The 18,039-nt window shown below is 44.1% G+C and overlaps 2 protein-coding genes across 6 annotated transcripts; one reads left to right on the top strand and one right to left on the bottom strand.

Annotated features, from left to right (window-relative positions):
• Positions 1 to 2,540: 2,540 nt before the first annotated feature.
• Positions 2,541 to 12,488, bottom strand: LOC117430286 (spindle and kinetochore-associated protein 2-like). Of its 2 annotated transcripts, XM_034050168.3 has the most exons (7): positions 12,343 to 12,488; positions 8,573 to 8,662; positions 5,491 to 5,667; positions 4,961 to 5,038; positions 4,346 to 4,391; positions 3,791 to 3,932; positions 2,541 to 3,065 (listed from the first exon to the last, which is right to left on the bottom strand). In XM_034050168.3, the coding sequence occupies exons 1-7, from the start codon at positions 12,373 to 12,375 to the stop codon at positions 2,933 to 2,935; spliced, it is 699 nt and encodes a 232-aa protein (XP_033906059.1). In that variant the 5' UTR covers positions 12,376 to 12,488; the 3' UTR covers positions 2,541 to 2,932. The 2 variants fall into 2 exon arrangements, with proteins under 2 accessions (XP_033906059.1, XP_058857190.1); XM_059001207.1 differs by lacking the exon at positions 4,961 to 5,038.
• Positions 12,489 to 12,541: 53 nt separating this feature from the next.
• LOC117430281 (proline-rich protein 11-like) lies at positions 12,542 to 17,796 on the top strand. 4 transcript variants are annotated; one of them, XM_034050159.3, is made up of 10 exons: positions 12,542 to 12,999; positions 13,924 to 14,042; positions 14,426 to 14,567; positions 14,796 to 14,918; positions 15,207 to 15,425; positions 15,646 to 15,834; positions 16,010 to 16,122; positions 16,227 to 16,286; positions 16,417 to 16,513; positions 16,839 to 17,796. In XM_034050159.3, exons 1-10 carry the CDS (start codon positions 12,991 to 12,993, stop codon positions 16,908 to 16,910), a joined length of 1,143 nt encoding a protein of 380 aa, XP_033906050.3. In that variant the 5' UTR covers positions 12,542 to 12,990; the 3' UTR covers positions 16,911 to 17,796. The 4 variants fall into 4 exon arrangements, with proteins under 4 accessions (XP_033906050.3, XP_033906049.3, XP_033906048.3 ...); XM_034050158.3 differs by having other exon boundaries at positions 15,171 to 15,425; positions 16,013 to 16,122; XM_034050157.3 differs by having other exon boundaries at positions 15,171 to 15,425.
• Positions 17,797 to 18,039: the final 243 nt, after the last annotated feature.

The following is an 18,039-nucleotide window of genomic DNA, read 5'->3' as shown; positions in this document are numbered from 1 at the left end:
CATGTTAACTTTCTTTGTTTCGCTCCCTTTGGAGCTACAGATCGGCTCTGTAGGAGCTTGTGTGTGGCCATGAAACTGGAGTTTGTTTTTCAGCCCCGGCGCTGGTGGGAGGAGACAAGGTGAGGTCTGACCAGATGAGCCTGGAGCAGCCTGCAGATACCCAGGACCCAGCCCTCCTGAGTGGGGAGGAGGGAGGCAGCGCGGCCTCAGAGGACAGGGGAGGTGAGCAGACAGACACACCTTGACCCTCTACTCCTCCAACCTGTACAACACATATAGAATATCATATAGGCTGCTGAACGATACTCCACTGATATCTCCTTGTACACTTGATGCATAATTGCTTAGACACAACTCACAAACATTTCAATACAATATTCATCAACACAATACAGTGAATTTCAGTAGACAAAACTTGCACTGTAAGAGATCCATGATCAAGCTGAAAGAACTGTGTCACTGTATTAACCCTTTCCCTGCTCTGACAGCCGGGGGTCCCGGGGAGGAGCAGCGTGGAGCAGCCCTGGTGAAGAAGGGAGTTCTGGGGGCATGGAGCCAGGGAGGGGGCAGCAGCAGAGAGGCACAGGAGCTGCTGGAGGAGACCGACAGGTAAACACAACCCACCTGCATGCGGGGTAGCAACAGATGTTGGGTATTTAAAAAAGAATGCTAGTTCTGCATATCTCACACTTTACTCGACTGCAGTTCAGACATTTGCTCTCTTTAGGGCTCACTCCACTCTGGATGACATCCTGCAGGGGATGCTGGCAGACAGAGCAGCCAGTGAGAACACACAGTGTACCCGGGGAGCTGACAGGCACGCCGGGCTGACGTAAGCATCAAACACTAAACTTCACTAAAACACTACAACTGCAGTGGAACGGGAGGTGAACTTCCCTACAGCAGTGCACTGTCACTACATAGTGCCATTCTGAATGAAAGTGAATGGGATGCAAAGAATGGGCCTTTTATTTGATTTATTTATTACTTTTGCAATACTATTGCAATGTTTTTTTGATTTACATGGCAGTTTAAGGTTAGACTCACAATACTGAGGCCTGCGGTTCACTGAGTGTTTTTGTGTTCCCCACAGTGAGAGCTCAGAGTTAGCAGAGAGGGGAGGAGAGGCCAGCAACAGTGCATCTCCTGTGACAGTAGGTACTGTACGCATTACTGCACAGGAAAGTCAAACTCCATCACTGCACACCATACACACTGCAGCTGTTTTGCACCAATAGAATAATGCACAATTTAAAAGCAAAGTCAGATAAACAAATGTTCCGGCTAACGGCATGATCAGTGTTCGGCTCCAGACGTAATGTCTACTGGCTTAGTTTCTTTTACAGTATTACCAGTAGAATAATATGATGGTGTTTAGATTTTTGTGACAGAATTGCGCTGGGTGATTTTTCCCTGCCAGGGGGTACGGTGGAGACAGGTCTGCATCCTCCAGCTGACCCTGGCCCTTTCTCTGTGCTCCCAGACAGAGTCAATGAGCAGGATAAGAAAGCAGACTCCCCTCGGAGAGCGCACTGGATCCAGCCACACAGGTACAACAAAATGCATGTGGTAACTGCCAGCCCACAGTGCCCGACGTCACCATGGCAGAAAGCATGGCCTTACCGCTTTGAAAATCAACACAACACTTTCACTTACAGTGTACCAAGAGTCCAAAGCAGGAACTTGTCTCACTACTAAAATTCTAAGTGATGTAAAACTTTTGGCCATAGCTGTATATACACTCTCTATATGCATGTTGTTTTTCTTTATACTGACAGAGTGATTGTTCTGGAGCAGACTCCAATGAAAAAAACAAGAGGCAAGCATTGAGAAAATGTCCAGCAGGCTCAACAGCTCTTAAAGTTACTGACATGTATTAAAGGACTCGATTCCCTGCTGCCAGCCCAAACAGACACTTGTTACTGTTTGTGTGACGTTGTTTCTGAAAGTGCTGTTCTCTGGTCTGTGTTGTGTTTCCAGCTCCTAGTTCAGTCCCCGAGGCAGTCTGCTTTACTGAAGGGTTGCCCTGATTGTATCGGCTCAAGCCAGGACCCCATCATTTATCCCATAGTGAGAGTATCACTACTGCAGGGCACTCAAAAGAATGAGCTCTTAACCTGGTCAAAAACCATTTACAATTAGAAATCGTAACCTGCAAGCCATTTCCGTCCTGTGTTTTGGCTTGCATTACCTAGGTAAAGTATTTTTATACGGTATAGTTTTAATTATCAAGCAGGTAGCATTGCTGTATTGAGAGAATCTGAATCTGAGCTGTCCCAGATTCTGCAATGGAAATACCTGCTGCCTACTGAACTTCATTCAATTTTAACTGTGCTTTTCTGGTTTTCTGCCTGTGAAAATAAAAATAAGGCATTAAGTGCACTGAGAAACAGTGCGAACATCAAATAACAACGAATCTTTAGCCGTTCAATACGATCAACTGCTGTTAACTTTTCAGATGAATTTAAATGATGTATGTTGCAAATGTTTCAAATGTTTAATAAAATGTGTTCAAAAATGTTTAAGTGTTGTGAAGGATATTTCTGCAAAAAGGTTATTTATTTATCTTTACATACATTTAAAATCATGATCCATTCCAAACACAATAATTTATATAACTATTAACAAACAAAAAAACAATACAAAATAGAATACAGTGCAAATGGGTTTCACCCCAAGTCCGCTGCGATATTCAAGGGCTGTGGGATACACAGCCAACCAGCTGCATTGCTTTCCAGGAATGGTCATCCTTCCATTTCTACATATTAGACCTCTGAGAAATAAAAACTACCTCACTCTTACAAAGACAGAAAACAGTTTCAGATCTTATCAAGGTGGAAGCTGCCGCTTGGCCCCTATCAGGTTTTATGAAGATATTTGATGTGTGCTGTCAGTCCAGGTCAGGTGACAGTTCAGGCTGCAGGCTGCCCCCTCAGAGTCTAGGTGCTAGGCGGACATGCCCCTTTCTGTCCAGCTCGATGAGGGACAGATGCTTCAGGGTCTTCAGCTTGGCATCACTCGGCTTCATGTTCATTTTGTTCATCTGCAGCACACTCAGGGCAGCACTGTGGAGACAGGAGCGCTGGTGAGCAAGGCTCATGCTTCTTTTTGTACTCATATTGCAGTATTGAGATTTCACAGTATCATGGGGATATTACACAAGTCTGAGTAAATGGAATCTCTGATTAATGCTGCATTTTGTTCACGGTTATCACAGATTTTATGATTTCTGTAAAATATACCCATTGCCATGTAACAGGTAGTTCCCTGTGAAAATATACATATTAGTAAATATTATGTTTAATCATGAAATCTTGAAATACATATTTTTAGACCATGAAATGCTGTGAAATAAACCATGTTTATAGTGAAAAAAAAATACAGCCCCAACTATGATATAACAGATATACAGGGTAGACATAAAATCAGTCGATCTACACAAAACATTTTTTTAGAAATAAAATAGAAGAATACTTCAAATCTAATAAATGATTTGGCAATCAAAAGCCCCTAAATGTGGAGTTATTTAGTAGAAGCTGTGAATGAAGGGCTAGGGTTGGGGTTAGGGTTAGGTTAGGGTTAAAGCCCCTAAGTGTGGAGTTATTTAGTAGAAGCTGTGAATGAAGGGCTAGGGTTGGGGTTAGGGTTAGGTTAGGGTTAAAGCCCCTAAGTGTGGAGTTATTTAGTAGAAGCTGTGAATGAAGGGCTAGGGTTGGGGTTAGGGTTAAAGCCCCTAAGTGTGGAGTTATTTAGTAGAAGCTGTGAATGAAGGGCTGTGTTTCAGGCAGACCTGTCCCTCCTTTCACTGAAGTGCTGGTAGAGCTGCCTGTAGAGTGCATTGAGCTCTGCCAGCTTGACGTTGGAGCGCACGCTGCGCGGCACCGAGTCCAGAGCCTCCTCGCTGACCGGCTCAAACTGCGGCTCTGCAGGTACTGAGGGACACCAGATAGGAGGATGAATATATATATATACACACACACTCACACACTGTACAGAACATCGTGTCAGATACAAGCTGGTAGTCACTCTACAAGTAGCTGCTCTGACCCTGAGTGGGTGAAAACCAGCATCCTTAACTATATTTTTAAACAGTTTAGCTAATTTGATGGCAGAGTGATTTCCACTGGATACAAACCATCTGATACAAAGACATTTCTGATATAGTTTTCACTGTAAAGCTGTTAGAGTTGTGGAAGTTCTTAGGCACAATGAATAATTCTATTTCAGTGTGAATTATATAAGGGTAGCTGCGTGTCAAAGCCTGCTGCACACCCCTTTGTTTTCTCCCTGTGTGCTTGTGTTGGAGCTGTTTATTACATGCTCAGCAGTTCTCCTGCAGACTCACATTGTGGTTGCTGTGTGACTGCCGCCGGTTCAGAGCAGGACGCCGTCTGGAATAAGAGACAGACTGAGGTGAGTACAGCACTGTTAACACACACTCCACACACTGCATTGCTAGAATGATACTCTCCATAAAAGGACAGTGCTTGGTAATTTCTGTTACGTAAATCTCTGATAATAAAGATATGGAACTAAAAAAATGTTTTTCAATATTTACATAACTCCACTGAGCAATAGAGAACATTACATTTAAGAAAAACTACAAACGCACAGCAGATTAATACCAAGTTTGATAATCAAGCCTTTAGCAAGCAATAAACAGTACTGAAATACAAAGCAAATTGAATGGCTGATGTCTGAGAGTTTGGTTTAAACAACACAAGGAATGACTGGAGTGTGCGCACGGTTCAGAGCAGGGGTTTCAGACTGGGGGTCGCACCACCCTGGGGGGCTGCAGAAAGGTTGCAGGGGGTCCATTGCTCAGCTGCAGTGAGTATTTGTATATTTGAGTTGTGTTAGAAGAGTCTATCAATAGGAATTCAAAATGTTTTTGAGGAGGGTTGCTGCAGAGCCAGGTCACTTCAATAAAGTTTTCAGGTAGTAAGAGGCTAGACTGTACCTCCTGTGTGGTGCTGCCTAGTAAAGCTGAGCACTGCTCCTGCATGGCTGCTTGCTCCTCCTCTGTCAGGGGGGGTACCTGGGAACACAGGTGCTCATCAGACACTCTCTTTGGACCCGCTACAGATACCAAAACTATTTATAGTGCCGCTTGCACATTTCACTGTCCCCAAAGTATTCTTTCAAAGTATAGATAAGAAGACAGTTTTCAGAAAAAAATCTGTTTAATAAAAATATAACAATCATAACTTATCATAGGATTAGGTTTTAAGAGACTTTTACAAAAACACATGATAAAGATAACTGTGCCATCATTTGGGATGCTTAAATTGTCAGACCACCAGCTGGTTTCACAGACCCTGATTAGCACTACTCCTGGACTACATAATGTTAAATTTGGTAAGGTATTCCAAGATTAGTGCTTACCGGGGTCAGTGAAACCAGATGATTAACAATCTAGATTTTTTGCTTATTAAAACAGTAAAAAAAAGATGTAAGTTGTATTGCAGTGCGTGCCGTGAGAGTGCGTACCTCGATATCAGTGCTCTGCTGCAGCTGCTGCACGATGTGCACGGTGGAGCTCAGCTGCTCTCGGATTGCCTCCATCGACTGTTTCTGCTCCAGAGCGATCTGCTCCACCTGCGTGACCAGGGCTTTGTGCCGGGCCTTGATCGCAGACAGGTTCTCCAACAGCTTCACCGGGTTCTCCTGGAGAGGAACAAACTCTCTCGTCACAGAGGGGGCATCAAGTCTAATTCTACTGAGCACTTTTATGTGTGCAGCCCAGCTGTGAACAGGGCAGTCAGTAACATGCAGGCCGCAAGTAATTCTTAGCAATTATAATAATACAGTAGTTATTAAATTATGTAGCTTAAATGATTTACTAGCTGTGTGTGATGCTGTGCTGCTTGTTTGTCACTGTGTGTGTGTGTGTGATTCTGTACTGCTTGTTTGTCACTGTGTGTGTGTGTGATGCTGTGCTGCTTGTTTGTCACTGTGTGTGTGTGTGAGGCTGTGCTGCTTGTTTGTCACTGTGTGTGTGTGTGAGGCTGTGCTGCTTGTTTGTCACTGTGTGTGTGTGAAGCTGTGATGCTTGTTTGTCACTGTGTGTGTGTGAAGCTGTGCTGCTTGTTTGTCTCTACGTGTGTGTGTGTGAGGCTGTGCTGCTTGTTTGTCACTGTGTGTGTGATGCTGTGCTGCTTGTTTGTCACTGTGTGTGTGATGCTGTGCTGCTTGTTTGTCACTGCGTGTGTGTGTGAGGCTGTGCTGCTTGTTTGTCTCTACGTGTGTGTGTGTGAGGCTGTGCTGCTTGTTTGTCACTGTGTGTGTGTGATGCTGTGCTGCTTGTTTGTCACTGCGTGTGTGTGTGAGGCTGTGCTGCTTGTTTGTCTCTACGTGTGTGTGTGTGAAGCTGTGCTGCTTGTTTGTCTCTACGTGTGTGTGTGTGAGGCTGTGCTGCTTGTTTGTCACTGTGTGTGTGTGTGATGCTGTGCTGCTTGTTTGTCACTGTGTGTGTGATGCTGTGCTGCTTGTTTGTCTCTACGTGTGTGTGTTTGAGGCTGTGCTGCTTGTTTGTCTCTACGTGTGTGTGTTTGAGGCTGTGCTGCTTGTTTGTCTCTACGTGTGTGTGTGAGGCTGTGCTGCTTGTTTGTCACTGTGTGTGTGATGCTGTGCTGCTTGTTTGTCACTGTGTGATGCTGTGTTGCTTGTTTGTCACTGCGTGTGTGATGCTGTACTGCTTGTTTGTCACTGTGTGTGTGATGCTGTGCTACTTGTTTGTCACTGTGTGTGTGTGTGATGCTGTGCTGCTTGTTTGTCACTGTGTGTGTGATGCTGTGCTGCTTGTTTGTCTCTACGTGTGTGTGTTTGAGGCTGTGCTGCTTGTTTGTCTCTACGTGTGTGTGTTTGAGGCTGTGCTGCTTGTTTGTCTCTACGTGTGTGTGTGAGGCTGTGCTGCTTGTTTGTCACTGTGTGTGTGTGAAGCTGTGCTGCTTGTTTGTCACTGTGTGTGTGTGATGCTGTGTTGCTTGTTTGTCACTGCGTGTGTGATGCTGTACTGCTTGTTTGTCACTGTGTGTGTGTGTGAGGCTGTGCTGCTTGTTTGTCACTGTGTGTGTGTGAGGCTGTGCTGCTTGTTTGTCACTGCGTGTGTGATGCTGTGCTGCTTGTTTGTCACTGTGTGTGTGTGTGAGGCTGTGCTGCTTGTTTGTCACTGTGTGTGTGTGTGAGGCTGTGCTGCTTGTTTGTCACTGTGTGTGTGTGTGTGAAGCTGTGCTGCTTGTTTGTCACTGTGTGTGTGTGTGAGGCTGTGCTGCTTGTTTGTCACTGTGTGTGCGTGTGTGATGCTGTGCTGCTTGTTTGTCACTGTGTGTGTGTGAAGCTGTGCTGCTTGTTTGTCTCTACGTGTGTGTGTGATGCTGTGCTGCTTGTTTGTCACTGTGTGTGTGTGTGTGTGATGCTGTACTGCTTGTTTGTCACTGCGTGTGTGTGTGATGCTGTGCTGCTTGTTTGTCACTGTGTGTGTGTGTGAGGCTGTGCTGCTTGTTTGTCACTGTGTGTGTGTGAAGCTGTGCTGCTTGTTTGTCTCTACGTGTGTGTGTGATGCTGTGCTGCTTGTTTGTCACTGTGTGTGTGTGAAGCTGTGCTGCTTGTTTGTCTCTACGTGTGTGTGTGATGCTGTGCTGCTTGTTTGTCACTGTGTGTGTGTGTGAGGCTGTGCTGCTTGTTTGTCACTGTGTGTGTGTGTGAGGCTGTGCTGCTTGTTTGTCACTGTGTGTGTGTGTGAGGCTGTGCTGCTTGTTTGTCACTGCGTGTGTGTGTGAGGCTGTGCTGCTTGTTTGTCACTGTGTGTGTGATGCTGTGCTACTTGTTTGTCACTGTGTGTGTGTGAGGCTGTGCTGCTTGTTTGTCACTGTGTGTGTGATGCTGTGCTGCTTGTTTGTCACTGTGTGTGTGATGCTGTGCTACTTGTTTGTCACTGCGTGTGTGTGTGATGCTGTGCTGCTTGTTTGTCACTGTGTGTGTGATGCTGTGCTACTTGTTTGTCACTGTGTGTGTGTGTGATGCTGTGCTACTTGTTTGTCACTGTGTGTGTGATGCTGTGCTGCTTGTTTGTCACTGTGTGTGTGATGCTGTGCTACTTGTTTGTCACTGCGTGTGTGTGATGCTGTGCTGCTTGTTTGTCACTGTGTGTGTGATGCTGTGCTACTTGTTTGTCACTGTGTGTGTGTGTGATGCTGTGCTGCTTGTTTGTCACTGTGTGTGTGATGCTGTGCTACTTGTTTGTCACTGTGTGTGTGTGTGATGCTGTGCTACTTGTTTGTCACTGTGTGTGTGATGCTGTGCTGCTTGTTTGTCACTGTGTGTGTGATGCTGTGCTACTTGTTTGTCACTGTGTGTGTGTGTGAGGCTGTGCTGCTTGTTTGTCACTGGGTGTGTGTGTAATGCTGTGCTGCTTGTTTGTCACTGTGTGTGTGTGATGCTGTGCTACTTGTTTGTCACTGGGTGTGTGTGTAATGCTATGCTGCTTGTTTGTCACTGTGTGTGTGTGTGAGGCTGTGCTGCTTGTTTGTCACTGCGTGTGTGAGGCTGTGCTGCTCCAGATCTCTCTCACCTCCGCAGCACTGTTCTCCGGTAGGCTGCTCATGAACTCGAACTCCAGCTTGTGCTCCATGTACTGCAGGTCTGACTCGGCCTGCTGGAACTGAAAGGAAGACAGGTCAGTGTGCTGATACGCAGGGCAGCGCATTCACACACAGGTTAGTGATCCAGACGCTCCTCCATATCCATGCTGCTTGGGATTTAAAGACCACCTTATTAACGGAATTAAAATGCAATACAAATATCGTGGTAGGAGGTCTGTATTTGCAAGTGTTATGCCGCTGGTATTTAGGTCTGCTGTCACTAGGGTTCCAAGTCACTAAAACAGACCCTACAATCATTCCCTCAGCCCCTCTGATTTGCTGCTTTGAACAAACACTAATATTTCAGACATAGAAAAACACATTTTCATTATTTTCTATGAAGCAGGAATAGGTCGCAGTAAAGTTCACCGACACACACACATTATCTCACACCGCGAGCAGGCCTGAGGACAGGGTGGTCTGGTCCCAGCCTGCAGCCATGTTCAGGAACAGGGCCCTGCTCAAACACTCAAACCCTATAAGCAGTATTGCACTACTCTGAGCAGTGAGGACAGCAAAGACAATATCGATAGGGTTACAATACTCAGGATATTTAATAGAGCAACAGCATGTGATCCCTATTAAGAGAAATGGGAAGAATCTTTTTTTTTTTTTTTTTTAGCAATATACCGAAATTCACCTTACAGGTTTTTGCACACAGGACTCTTTAAAAATGATTTAAATTTAATTGAATCGCAATTCAAATTAGTGTTCCGCGGTATATCGATACTTACAGTACATCATGATACCAGAATCCTATGATACCTAATATCGGGGTAAAATCCAAATATCAAAGTATCAAGTTTTTTTATACTGTGGCTGTAGCTTTTACAGCAAAACTCTGCAATTGTGTGCTTTAAAAACAGTATGAACTAAACTTATTCATTTCCGCTTAGCGGAAGTGACCAACTACCCTCCGCGCTCTGGGAAAATGAAATTACTGCAGCAGTCACGGCAAATGCCGGAGAGAAGCTTGGTGTGGAACTATTTGGATTTCAGCCAGATGACAACAGCAATCTGGTTGAAGGCGGACAGTCAAAATGTCAAAAGTGTTTTAAGGAAGTGAAAAACAAAGGAGGAAATGCCACCAATTTATTGAAACCTTTCAGATCGCCACCCTGATCTCTTTACTGAAGTTTACTTTTACTGTAGTTTCTTCTGTTCTTTTAGTTTAAGTGAATCCAAGTGCATATTACTTATAAAAAGTCACAGCAAAGATAACACATCTTGCTCATTTGGCTGTTTATTGATCAAAGCAGGAACCTCATCAAGCTGCTTCTTGCAGTACCCGTGTGAATCAGCTTCCACAACACAGCTTCATTTTTGCATTCCTTGCTCACATTTTTTAGGGCACTTCTAAGATAACCCTGAGATTCCTTGTAATCGGAGTAGTTGAAGCTATTTAAAGTTCTCTTTTTATATGCAAGAAATAAAGAAAATGGTGTCTTTTAAACTAAGTGTTGCACTTTCCACCAGCGTGTTTTTTGATCTGATATTCTGAACGAACTTGTGCAGTTTTAAGCCAGCAGTGATCCGGACCTGCTTGCGGCTGTGCTGTCACTGAAACAGCAGAACAGAAAGGGCATCCTCAATCCACAGGGGAGGAAACACTCACTCACTGACAAAACAACGGGAAAGAAACACTGCAGTCTCTTTGGAGATGGATTTCAAAGCACACACTACTGACAAAGGACAGAGCTTCCTTTTTAGTTGTATTTTATTTTTTTAAGATTGTCTTATTTCAAATTCCTGCAAATAGGATTTAAAAAAAACAAAAAATGACTTGCATGTGGCACACATACACCATTGCAATTGGATACATTCTTATGATTCTTATGCATCAGGGAGTGGTGGTGGGGTGGGGGGGTAACAAGAGGCAACTTTCAGGCAACTTTTTGCTAGTTGATTCAAGTAATGAAATCCAAACAGTCTTGATCTGAGCAGCCTGGGGAAAACTGCTTGAAGAGTTGCTTCAGATATTACACTGCTAGCACAACTCCATCAACAACCACAAAGCATTTGGACAACTTGGGAACTCTTTAAGCAAGTAGTTGAATGAGACATCATTTTTAAGCAATATTAAGCTTTGACACTGGGAAACGGACCTGCAAACAGTAGCATGGAAAGTTGAGTCCTGGCTTCAGGGGCTAAGCACAGTACCCTGGTGCCCTGTTGTAGACAGCACCCTGGACCCTGGTGCACCAGGCTGCAGTGGCCCTTCCTCTCACTGGAGTGGTGCTCCGCCGCTCTCAGACGCTTTGACAATACTATTGCACTGCTAGCTGTCTACCACAGTAGTGCAATAAAGTCAGAGCAGCTGCGAGCAGCTGGCGGTGCCGCTGTCGGGTGTCGCTGCAACTGCCTGGCTTCACACACGGGAGCCAGGGCTTGGGCACAATCCCTGGCCAATGCCCTTTTAACATTGCACTGCTTTCATTACAGGGTCACCAGTAGTACAACATAAAAGGGGCACTGGACAGACAGACAAAGTGTGGACGGACAGCATCCTGGCTCTCCCCATCATCATCATCATCATCAACACAAACACTTAGAAGCAATGGTTTGGAAGGAAACATACATGTTTAATCAAAAGCTGAGTTACAAAGAAATAGCCGTCTTAATTAAACAAAGTCCTTAATTACACAAAAAGACAGGTACAAACACAAGACTAATCCTGTCAAATTGTTTTGTAGCTGGTTTAGTTTTTGGCCAGTATCAATGCAAACTGCTTTAAGTAAAAAAAAAAAAAGAAAAAAAGGCTTTTTACTCTATTTATGTTTTTTTAAGGACAAAAGCTAGTTTAAACTGGTTTCAGCAAACAACTCGAATTTGTTTTCTCTTCTCATAACTGTTCACATGGTGTGAGATACGCGATTACTGGTACATGTTTAATTGTTAAGATTAGTGACTGACACTGCAGCTACCAAGTGGATTGTTCATATATTTCATTTTCTTTATAACCATGGAAATACACTGGACACGTTACGAAGGTGATAAGGTTCAATGGAAATACAGAGTGTTTAACACAACGTGGTTTGGGGTCAATATTGTTTTATATTTGGACAGGGTCCGGGTGTGCAGGGTGCGCTCCCACAGCAGTCCTGTGTGGTACAACACTGTGCACAAGTAAACCTCTCCTTCAATGAAGTATGGAGTGGGAAGTTTAAAATAAAAATCAACTCTCCTCACCGGCAAAAAATCACAAATGACAGCGAGCCAGGTATTAGCTTTTATAATGATATTGATGAGAATCGTCCACCGCGGACAGTACCCCGCTCCACGACCACCATGCCCAGTGCCAATACCCGTATGAACACCCACGAAGCGCGAGACTTTTTTTTTTTTTTTTTTTTTTTCAAACACCAACGGCCGCGCGCGCGCCGACCCCAGCACACGGCCTCTTGCACGCGCAGCGCTTTCCTCGCTTTATTGTGCGAGATTGCCAATAAAAAAAACAAGAAACAGTTTATTAACATTTTACCTACGTTTTCATTTTTATATTCTGCTATTGGCGCAATCCAGCGATTCAAAAAGAGAAACGAGACTGTATTTTTATTTTTTTTTTACCCATCTTGATCAGCCATTTGTTAACACGGAGTGTTGTCAACTACCGGTGTTTCTCCACAGTGTGATGAACAGAAATATTAACAGTCGATTCTCGCATTTTTCCTTTAAATTTTAAGATAAAACAGCCGCTTACCATCGCCTCCAGCTTATTGACTGCTGTCTCCATGTTGAATAGTTTACATTCCTCAGGCAGACGCGTAAATACAAAGCCCGATCTTCGTGTAACGACAATTCTGATTGGGCAGCTGTCAGAAAGTGTGGCGCCGGATTGGTGAAGGGGAAAAAAAATTGCTTTTGAATGGACGCTGAAAACAGTGGACTCGTAAAAACGGGATTCTGATCTGTGATTGGCGAACAATTCATTTGTTCTTCGATTGGCTGATTCCTACAAAGTATTGCATTTGGATTGGGCAGCTGTATTCGTTCAGGTGGAGAAGACGGTTTCCTATTGGTTCTGAACATCACAGTCTGTCGTAAAATAACATATTCCCCGATTGGCGGAAAATTTTCTTAAACCTGATTGGACAGATGGAAAACTATGTATCTCTTCATTGGTATTTTTATTTTGTTTTGCCATTAGCTTATTTTACCTCCCGCCGCTTATTCATTGGCCGCACAAAATACCTGCGTCTCATAACTCTGTTACGATTGGTGATTTGTAGACTTTTTTGTATCCAATCAGATGTTGGTCTGACTCTGCCGCCAGGGCGTGTGTTATCTGATTGGTTGGACCGACTTCACTTTTAACTTTGAAAAATACCCGCTTGCATTTCCTGCTGACATGTTTGGGGTAAGGGCGCTTTTGTTTATATTATTTAAGGTTAATGATAAACAATGTTTTTCTTTATTTAGTTTTTTCAATTACAAGTTTTTGCTTCATATGCGAAATACATTGCAGCTGTAATACACACAGTAAAGCATGTCCGGCAGTCAAACATCTTAAAAGCGTTGGGATAACTTCAGGGTTAGTATTGGACTGGCTTCCGCTCTGAGTCTAATTGTTTGGACCCCGGACAGATCGCCAACTCCTAAAAACACAATATAAGGCCTAAATGTTGTTTGCCGAGTTTTTTTCTGTTGACGTGTTTTTTTTTGTTTGTTTGTATTTGTTGTACAGTGTGCCCCACCACAACGAAGTTCAATTTCATACTAATGCAAATCCTTCGTGTATATATGCTTGCTGTAAATAGTTTGTCAGCACTCTACCTATCAGAAAGCAACCCTTCTTGACAGTCCAGTTAGTTTACATTGCGTTAGCTGCAGCAGGGACGCATGCATCTTCCAGTTTGAAACCTTCTTGCCACCATGTCACTCTGTGGTTTATATTTTATTAAACTACAGCTTTAAGAAGTTTGATATGATTGTTAGGTTCCGAAGATACCAGTCACGTACATATAGTGTAGAAATACCATGCAGAAGTCAGTCATGTTTTCATCTGTTCTAGAAGCTTAGTATGCACAGAAGGAATTGGACCTAACTAGTGAGTGTTTTTCAAAGACATGACCTGTCACTCAAACAATTAAGATCACCCCATGTGTACTGGGGGTTATTTATTTTAAGGATGACTTAAAGATTAGATCTGCAGTTTTCCAGAGCTTCATGCACTTAAACCCGTTTTGAAGAACTCCTCTCTTTTAAGTTGGTTGGCTGTGTACTGTCTCTATTGATTAACATGTAATAAAACTGTGCTGTTCTTCACACCCCTTCCCAAAAGGGCATGACCAACCTGAAGCAGCGGCGCAGGAAATGGAAGACCATCAGGAAGCGCCGTGCGAGGCAGCGGAGCATAGCCGCGGAGAGCCCCAGAGCAGCCGTCGTCCCTGCACACGAGTGGTGAGAACAGGGTTTAAACTGCCTCTTTCACATTTACCATTGCAGCTGCCATCAGGGAAGCACGTGCTGTAGATGCAGTGCACAGCAGGCTTCGCGTCAGTACATCCGTTTGCACGAGTTTTCATTCTAACTCAAACTAGTTTGATGCATAAATGAAAAGCAACATTTGCAGTTCACAACGCTAGTAAGTTACTCGCCGTCTGAATATTTGCTGGCATCTTGCAACGGGAAAAGGGTTAAATATGTGTTTGTTTGGGTATGTTTTTGTATTGTGATTGAGAGTGTTTGTGGTGTGATTATGTCAGGTTAAGATCAGTCTCCAAGGAAAGAGGTTCCAGTAGCATCCAGTGTTGTTGTGTATCTCCCTTGTTCTCATTCCTCAGCCCTGCAGACCCAATGGTTGAGTGCAGTGCTGGTGAGAAGGTTGTAACGTGGTGGGCTCCAGTCACCAGTGTCAACATTCTCTCCAACCTCCTGCTGGCCGTATCCTCTCTGTACTGGGGCTGGAGGTCCCGGCTGATTAAGGTACAACAATATTCATTTAAGCATCTTTGTGTGTGACTAGGTTATCTCTCCAGTTTGCTTTTATTGCAATTCCAAAGCACAGTGCAGTTGCAATAAACAAACGTCACAAAGTCTCCCATTGACAGCTCTGCACAGCAGCCGGTCAGACTCGGCGATGAAGGCGCACGTAGCTGAATTACCTTTATTAACGTGCTGTCTCTGGCTCTGCCCCTCCCTGTGCTGCTGCAGGTGTGTTCCAGGCTGTGGGGTGCTCTGTTCCCCTCCCGGGTGTGTCTGCAGGAGATGAACGTTTTGCAGCAGAGGGTGGATGAGCTGCAGGTGGAGATGGCCAGACTGCGCAGCGCACTGCAGGTCAGTCCTATATCTCCTTTACATTTCCAGTGTAAATCATGAGTGTTTTCACTATTAACAGACTGCTTTAAGGTGTGGTTAATGCAGCATCATTCAGCCTTTGGTGTTATAAGAATAGACTCGATGATGCTGGATATGAGTGTCCTCTGTCACTGGCAGGGGATGCAGCACACAAATGTGAAACTTGAATTTAGCAGGCTATGCATTTGTTCCATTACTCTAACAGAAACACGGTTTTACTGTCTCTCTCAGCTGAGTGGAGCGGTGAATGTAGTGTGCTCTTGCCAGGCTCCTGACACTAGGGGCTGGGCTATTTCCTCTCTGCTGCTGCCACCACCTCACACCCCGTCTGTTAAGGGACACGGCATGCAGCTCCCGGCACTGGCAGCCCTCCCCCCAGCTCCTCCTCCTCCTCCACCCCCTCCCCCTCCCCCTCCCCCACCTGCGCTGCCCCCGCCGAAGCCACTGCAAATCCAGAAGAAGGCTGGGAGCACCACATCACGCCAGGTAAGAGTGAGCAACACTGAAGTACAGTGCACCCTGCAGAGCAGTGACAATAGCAGTAAACTATGGGGAAGAAAGTGGTATGGTTAGCACCTTGTCTGGTTTCCTGTATAAACATTTTATTTTATTTAATTATTATTATTATTATTATTATTATTATTATTATTATTATTATTATTATTAATGGTAATTGACGTTGATTTTGCTGTGTTGTCTCGTACAGAGTGCTGCAGTGAAACAGGTTGGTCCAGCTGCAGTGACCCTCAGGGACCTGCTCAACGTGAAGCTGAGGAAAGCAAATGCACCTCTCCACAAGCCCCAGGTAGAGGAGGACTGCCCTGGCTTGGATACCAGAGCTGCGACTTCACGGCAAAAACCATTCTGTCATTCAAAAGGGAAAGATTTGTCTTGTGTAAGGAGCAACCACTTCTGATTGGATCCTTGTTTTTGCTGAATTTTTCTATATGAACAGTTTCATTGAAATAGTATTGTATTTGCATTTATAAGTGTTCAAGCCTATAACAAAATCACAGCCCAGCACAATGCCATGGCTCCTCATTCTTGATTGTTTATATCTGTTTTCCAAGCAGGCGATCTCTCCTGAGAAGAAGCGTGCCCCACTGATAACGATGTCGGACCTCCGGAGAGTCAGCCTGAGATCCTCGCACACCGACCTGCCTCTCAAAATCGGGCTGCACAGGTGAAAGACTGGAGCATCGGAACTGGGTGCCCAATGATAACGTGGTTTGTGAATCTGCGTATGCGCTTTATGATTTGTTTGCTTGATGTTTTTTTTCCCTCCAGGACCCCCAGTAAGAGCCCTCTGAATTTGCGCAAGCACCTGAAGAAAGTGAACATAGACAGGTGAGACGCTCCCCAGCACCGATTCGTCTCGTGTTTAATGACTGTTTCGGGATAGGAATATATTCTGGCGGGGGCTATAAGGTGTGCGGTGCAGTGCTGACGGAGTGATTCTCTCTCCCTGCACTCTCAGGAGCCCTGGGGGGACCCCGCTGTACGAGAAGGAGAACAGGGAGACTGGCACCGGCCTCACACCCATCATGACGCAGGCGCTGCGCCGCAAGTTTCAGGCACGGCTTCAGTTCAGTCACTATAATACACACACTCTCTGTGTTTCTTTTGTTGTGCAGTCACTATATAATACATACACTTTGTGTTTTGGTACAGCTACACTTAAATGCATAATATACAATTAGAAAATCTTCAAGGTATGATCATTTATCTGTTCATATGATGTGATATAATGTGATGTGTATTGTGACAATCGATAGATTTGATACAGTGGCCTAAATCAGAAACCTTAAACGCTGGACAGGACACCTGTTTCCACTCAAACAATGCAGTGTGTGGTTATTCCCAGTTACTAACTCCTGTTGTTCTTCCTCTTTCTGACAGATGGCTCATCCTAAAAGCCCTTCTCCTTCGAACCGGCCTGTGAACAGGAGTTTTGATGACACAAACCACTAAACTACTGCACTTTATTTGATTTGTTTATTTATTATTAACTGTGGTGGTGGTGCTGCTGGCAGCCATTCCAGTGCTTTATGAAAGCTGCCGACAGCAAAGGGAATCTCCACTGCTGCACGACCAGGTTTTATACGCAGTTCAGGGGCGTGGGAAGCCACTTCTCCTTGTCCTGCATCCACTCCTGTTTTAAAACATTTTATACGCTTCATTTTTTTATATTGAGTTGTGTTAATGAATAATCAGGGTTCTGTTAAGAACGGGTATATGGCTGCATCTGTAAATCTGTCTGAAAGGACAGTCATGCGGTTCTGTCGATATATTCAAAACTCACTGTTGGTTTCAAACCTCAATTAGCTCTAATCTTGGACTGCTTTACCTAAGGTAACATTAGGTAGTCCAACGTTAGTGCTAATCGGGGTCTGTGAATTTAGAGTGATTTCCTGATGTGGCATGTGGTCTTTTTATTAAACGTGACTGATGCAGCTGCTTAATCATATTGATATTGGCAGGGAATCTACCATATAAACCATGTGGGGAATAGGCACCTGTAGTCTACTTTTTGCATCAGTTAGAGGCCCCCGTTGCACAGGAAGAAACCTGTTTAAAAAACTAAAAAAAAAAGAAAAATAAAAAAAATCTAACCTGTAATAATAATCACCTGGGTGGTTGTTTACTTTGGAAAGGTTTTCATAACACATCTCGTATCCTTTTAAACTGTACGTGTTATTAGGTATGCATTGAATGTAACATTGCACACTTAATAATTATCTGAATACTCATTCTCATTCAGTTCAACAGTACTGTATTTGCAGCGTGTTTGTGAAATGCGTTTTTAAATACCCTCGGGATTGTTTTATCAATGCTATGCAATAAACAATGTATTGAATATGTACTGAATGTCTCCATACTGTAATGCAACATAGCCTTACACACCTGTGTAAAGCAAAAAGACTTTAGGAAATTCAGTGCAATGATTTAAGATTGTGTGAGTTAAGACTTGTTGCACCTTAAATAGTGTAAAAAATATAAACACTATCTTGCACATAACCAGAGAGCAACAACTCCAATGAAAAGCATTTAGTCTTCATGACCTAAACACTTGATCACATATTTTAACCACTGATTGGAA

The sequence above is a fragment of the Acipenser ruthenus genome, chromosome 26 (genome assembly GCF_902713425.1).
Source record: "Acipenser ruthenus chromosome 26, fAciRut3.2 maternal haplotype, whole genome shotgun sequence".
In the NCBI taxonomy this organism is placed as follows: Eukaryota; Metazoa; Chordata; class Actinopteri; order Acipenseriformes; family Acipenseridae; genus Acipenser; species Acipenser ruthenus.
Note: the sequence above shows the minus strand (reverse complement) of the source record. Positions and strands in the feature narration are given on the sequence as shown.

What these genes read in the sequence shown, in the direction of transcription:
- LOC117430286 (XM_034050168.3), bottom strand. Translation starts at nt 12,375, where the DNA reads ATGGAGACAGCAGTCAATAAGCTGGAGGCGATG. An exon ending in TCAATAAGCTGGAGGCGATG is followed by an intron (nt 8,663 to 12,342) that starts GTAAGCGGCTGT and finishes TCTTCCTTTCAG; the next exon opens with TTCCAGCAGGCCGAGTCAGA. An exon ending in CGGAGAACAGTGCTGCGGAG is followed by an intron (nt 5,668 to 8,572) that starts GTGAGAGAGATC and finishes GTTCCTCTCCAG; the next exon opens with GAGAACCCGGTGAAGCTGTT.
- LOC117430281 (XM_034050157.3), top strand. An exon ending in GACTGCGCAGCGCACTGCAG is followed by an intron (nt 14,919 to 15,170) that starts GTCAGTCCTATA and finishes TGTCTCTCTCAG; the next exon opens with CTGAGTGGAGCGGTGAATGT. An exon ending in CTCAAAATCGGGCTGCACAG is followed by an intron (nt 16,123 to 16,226) that starts GTGAAAGACTGG and finishes TTTTCCCTCCAG; the next exon opens with GACCCCCAGTAAGAGCCCTC.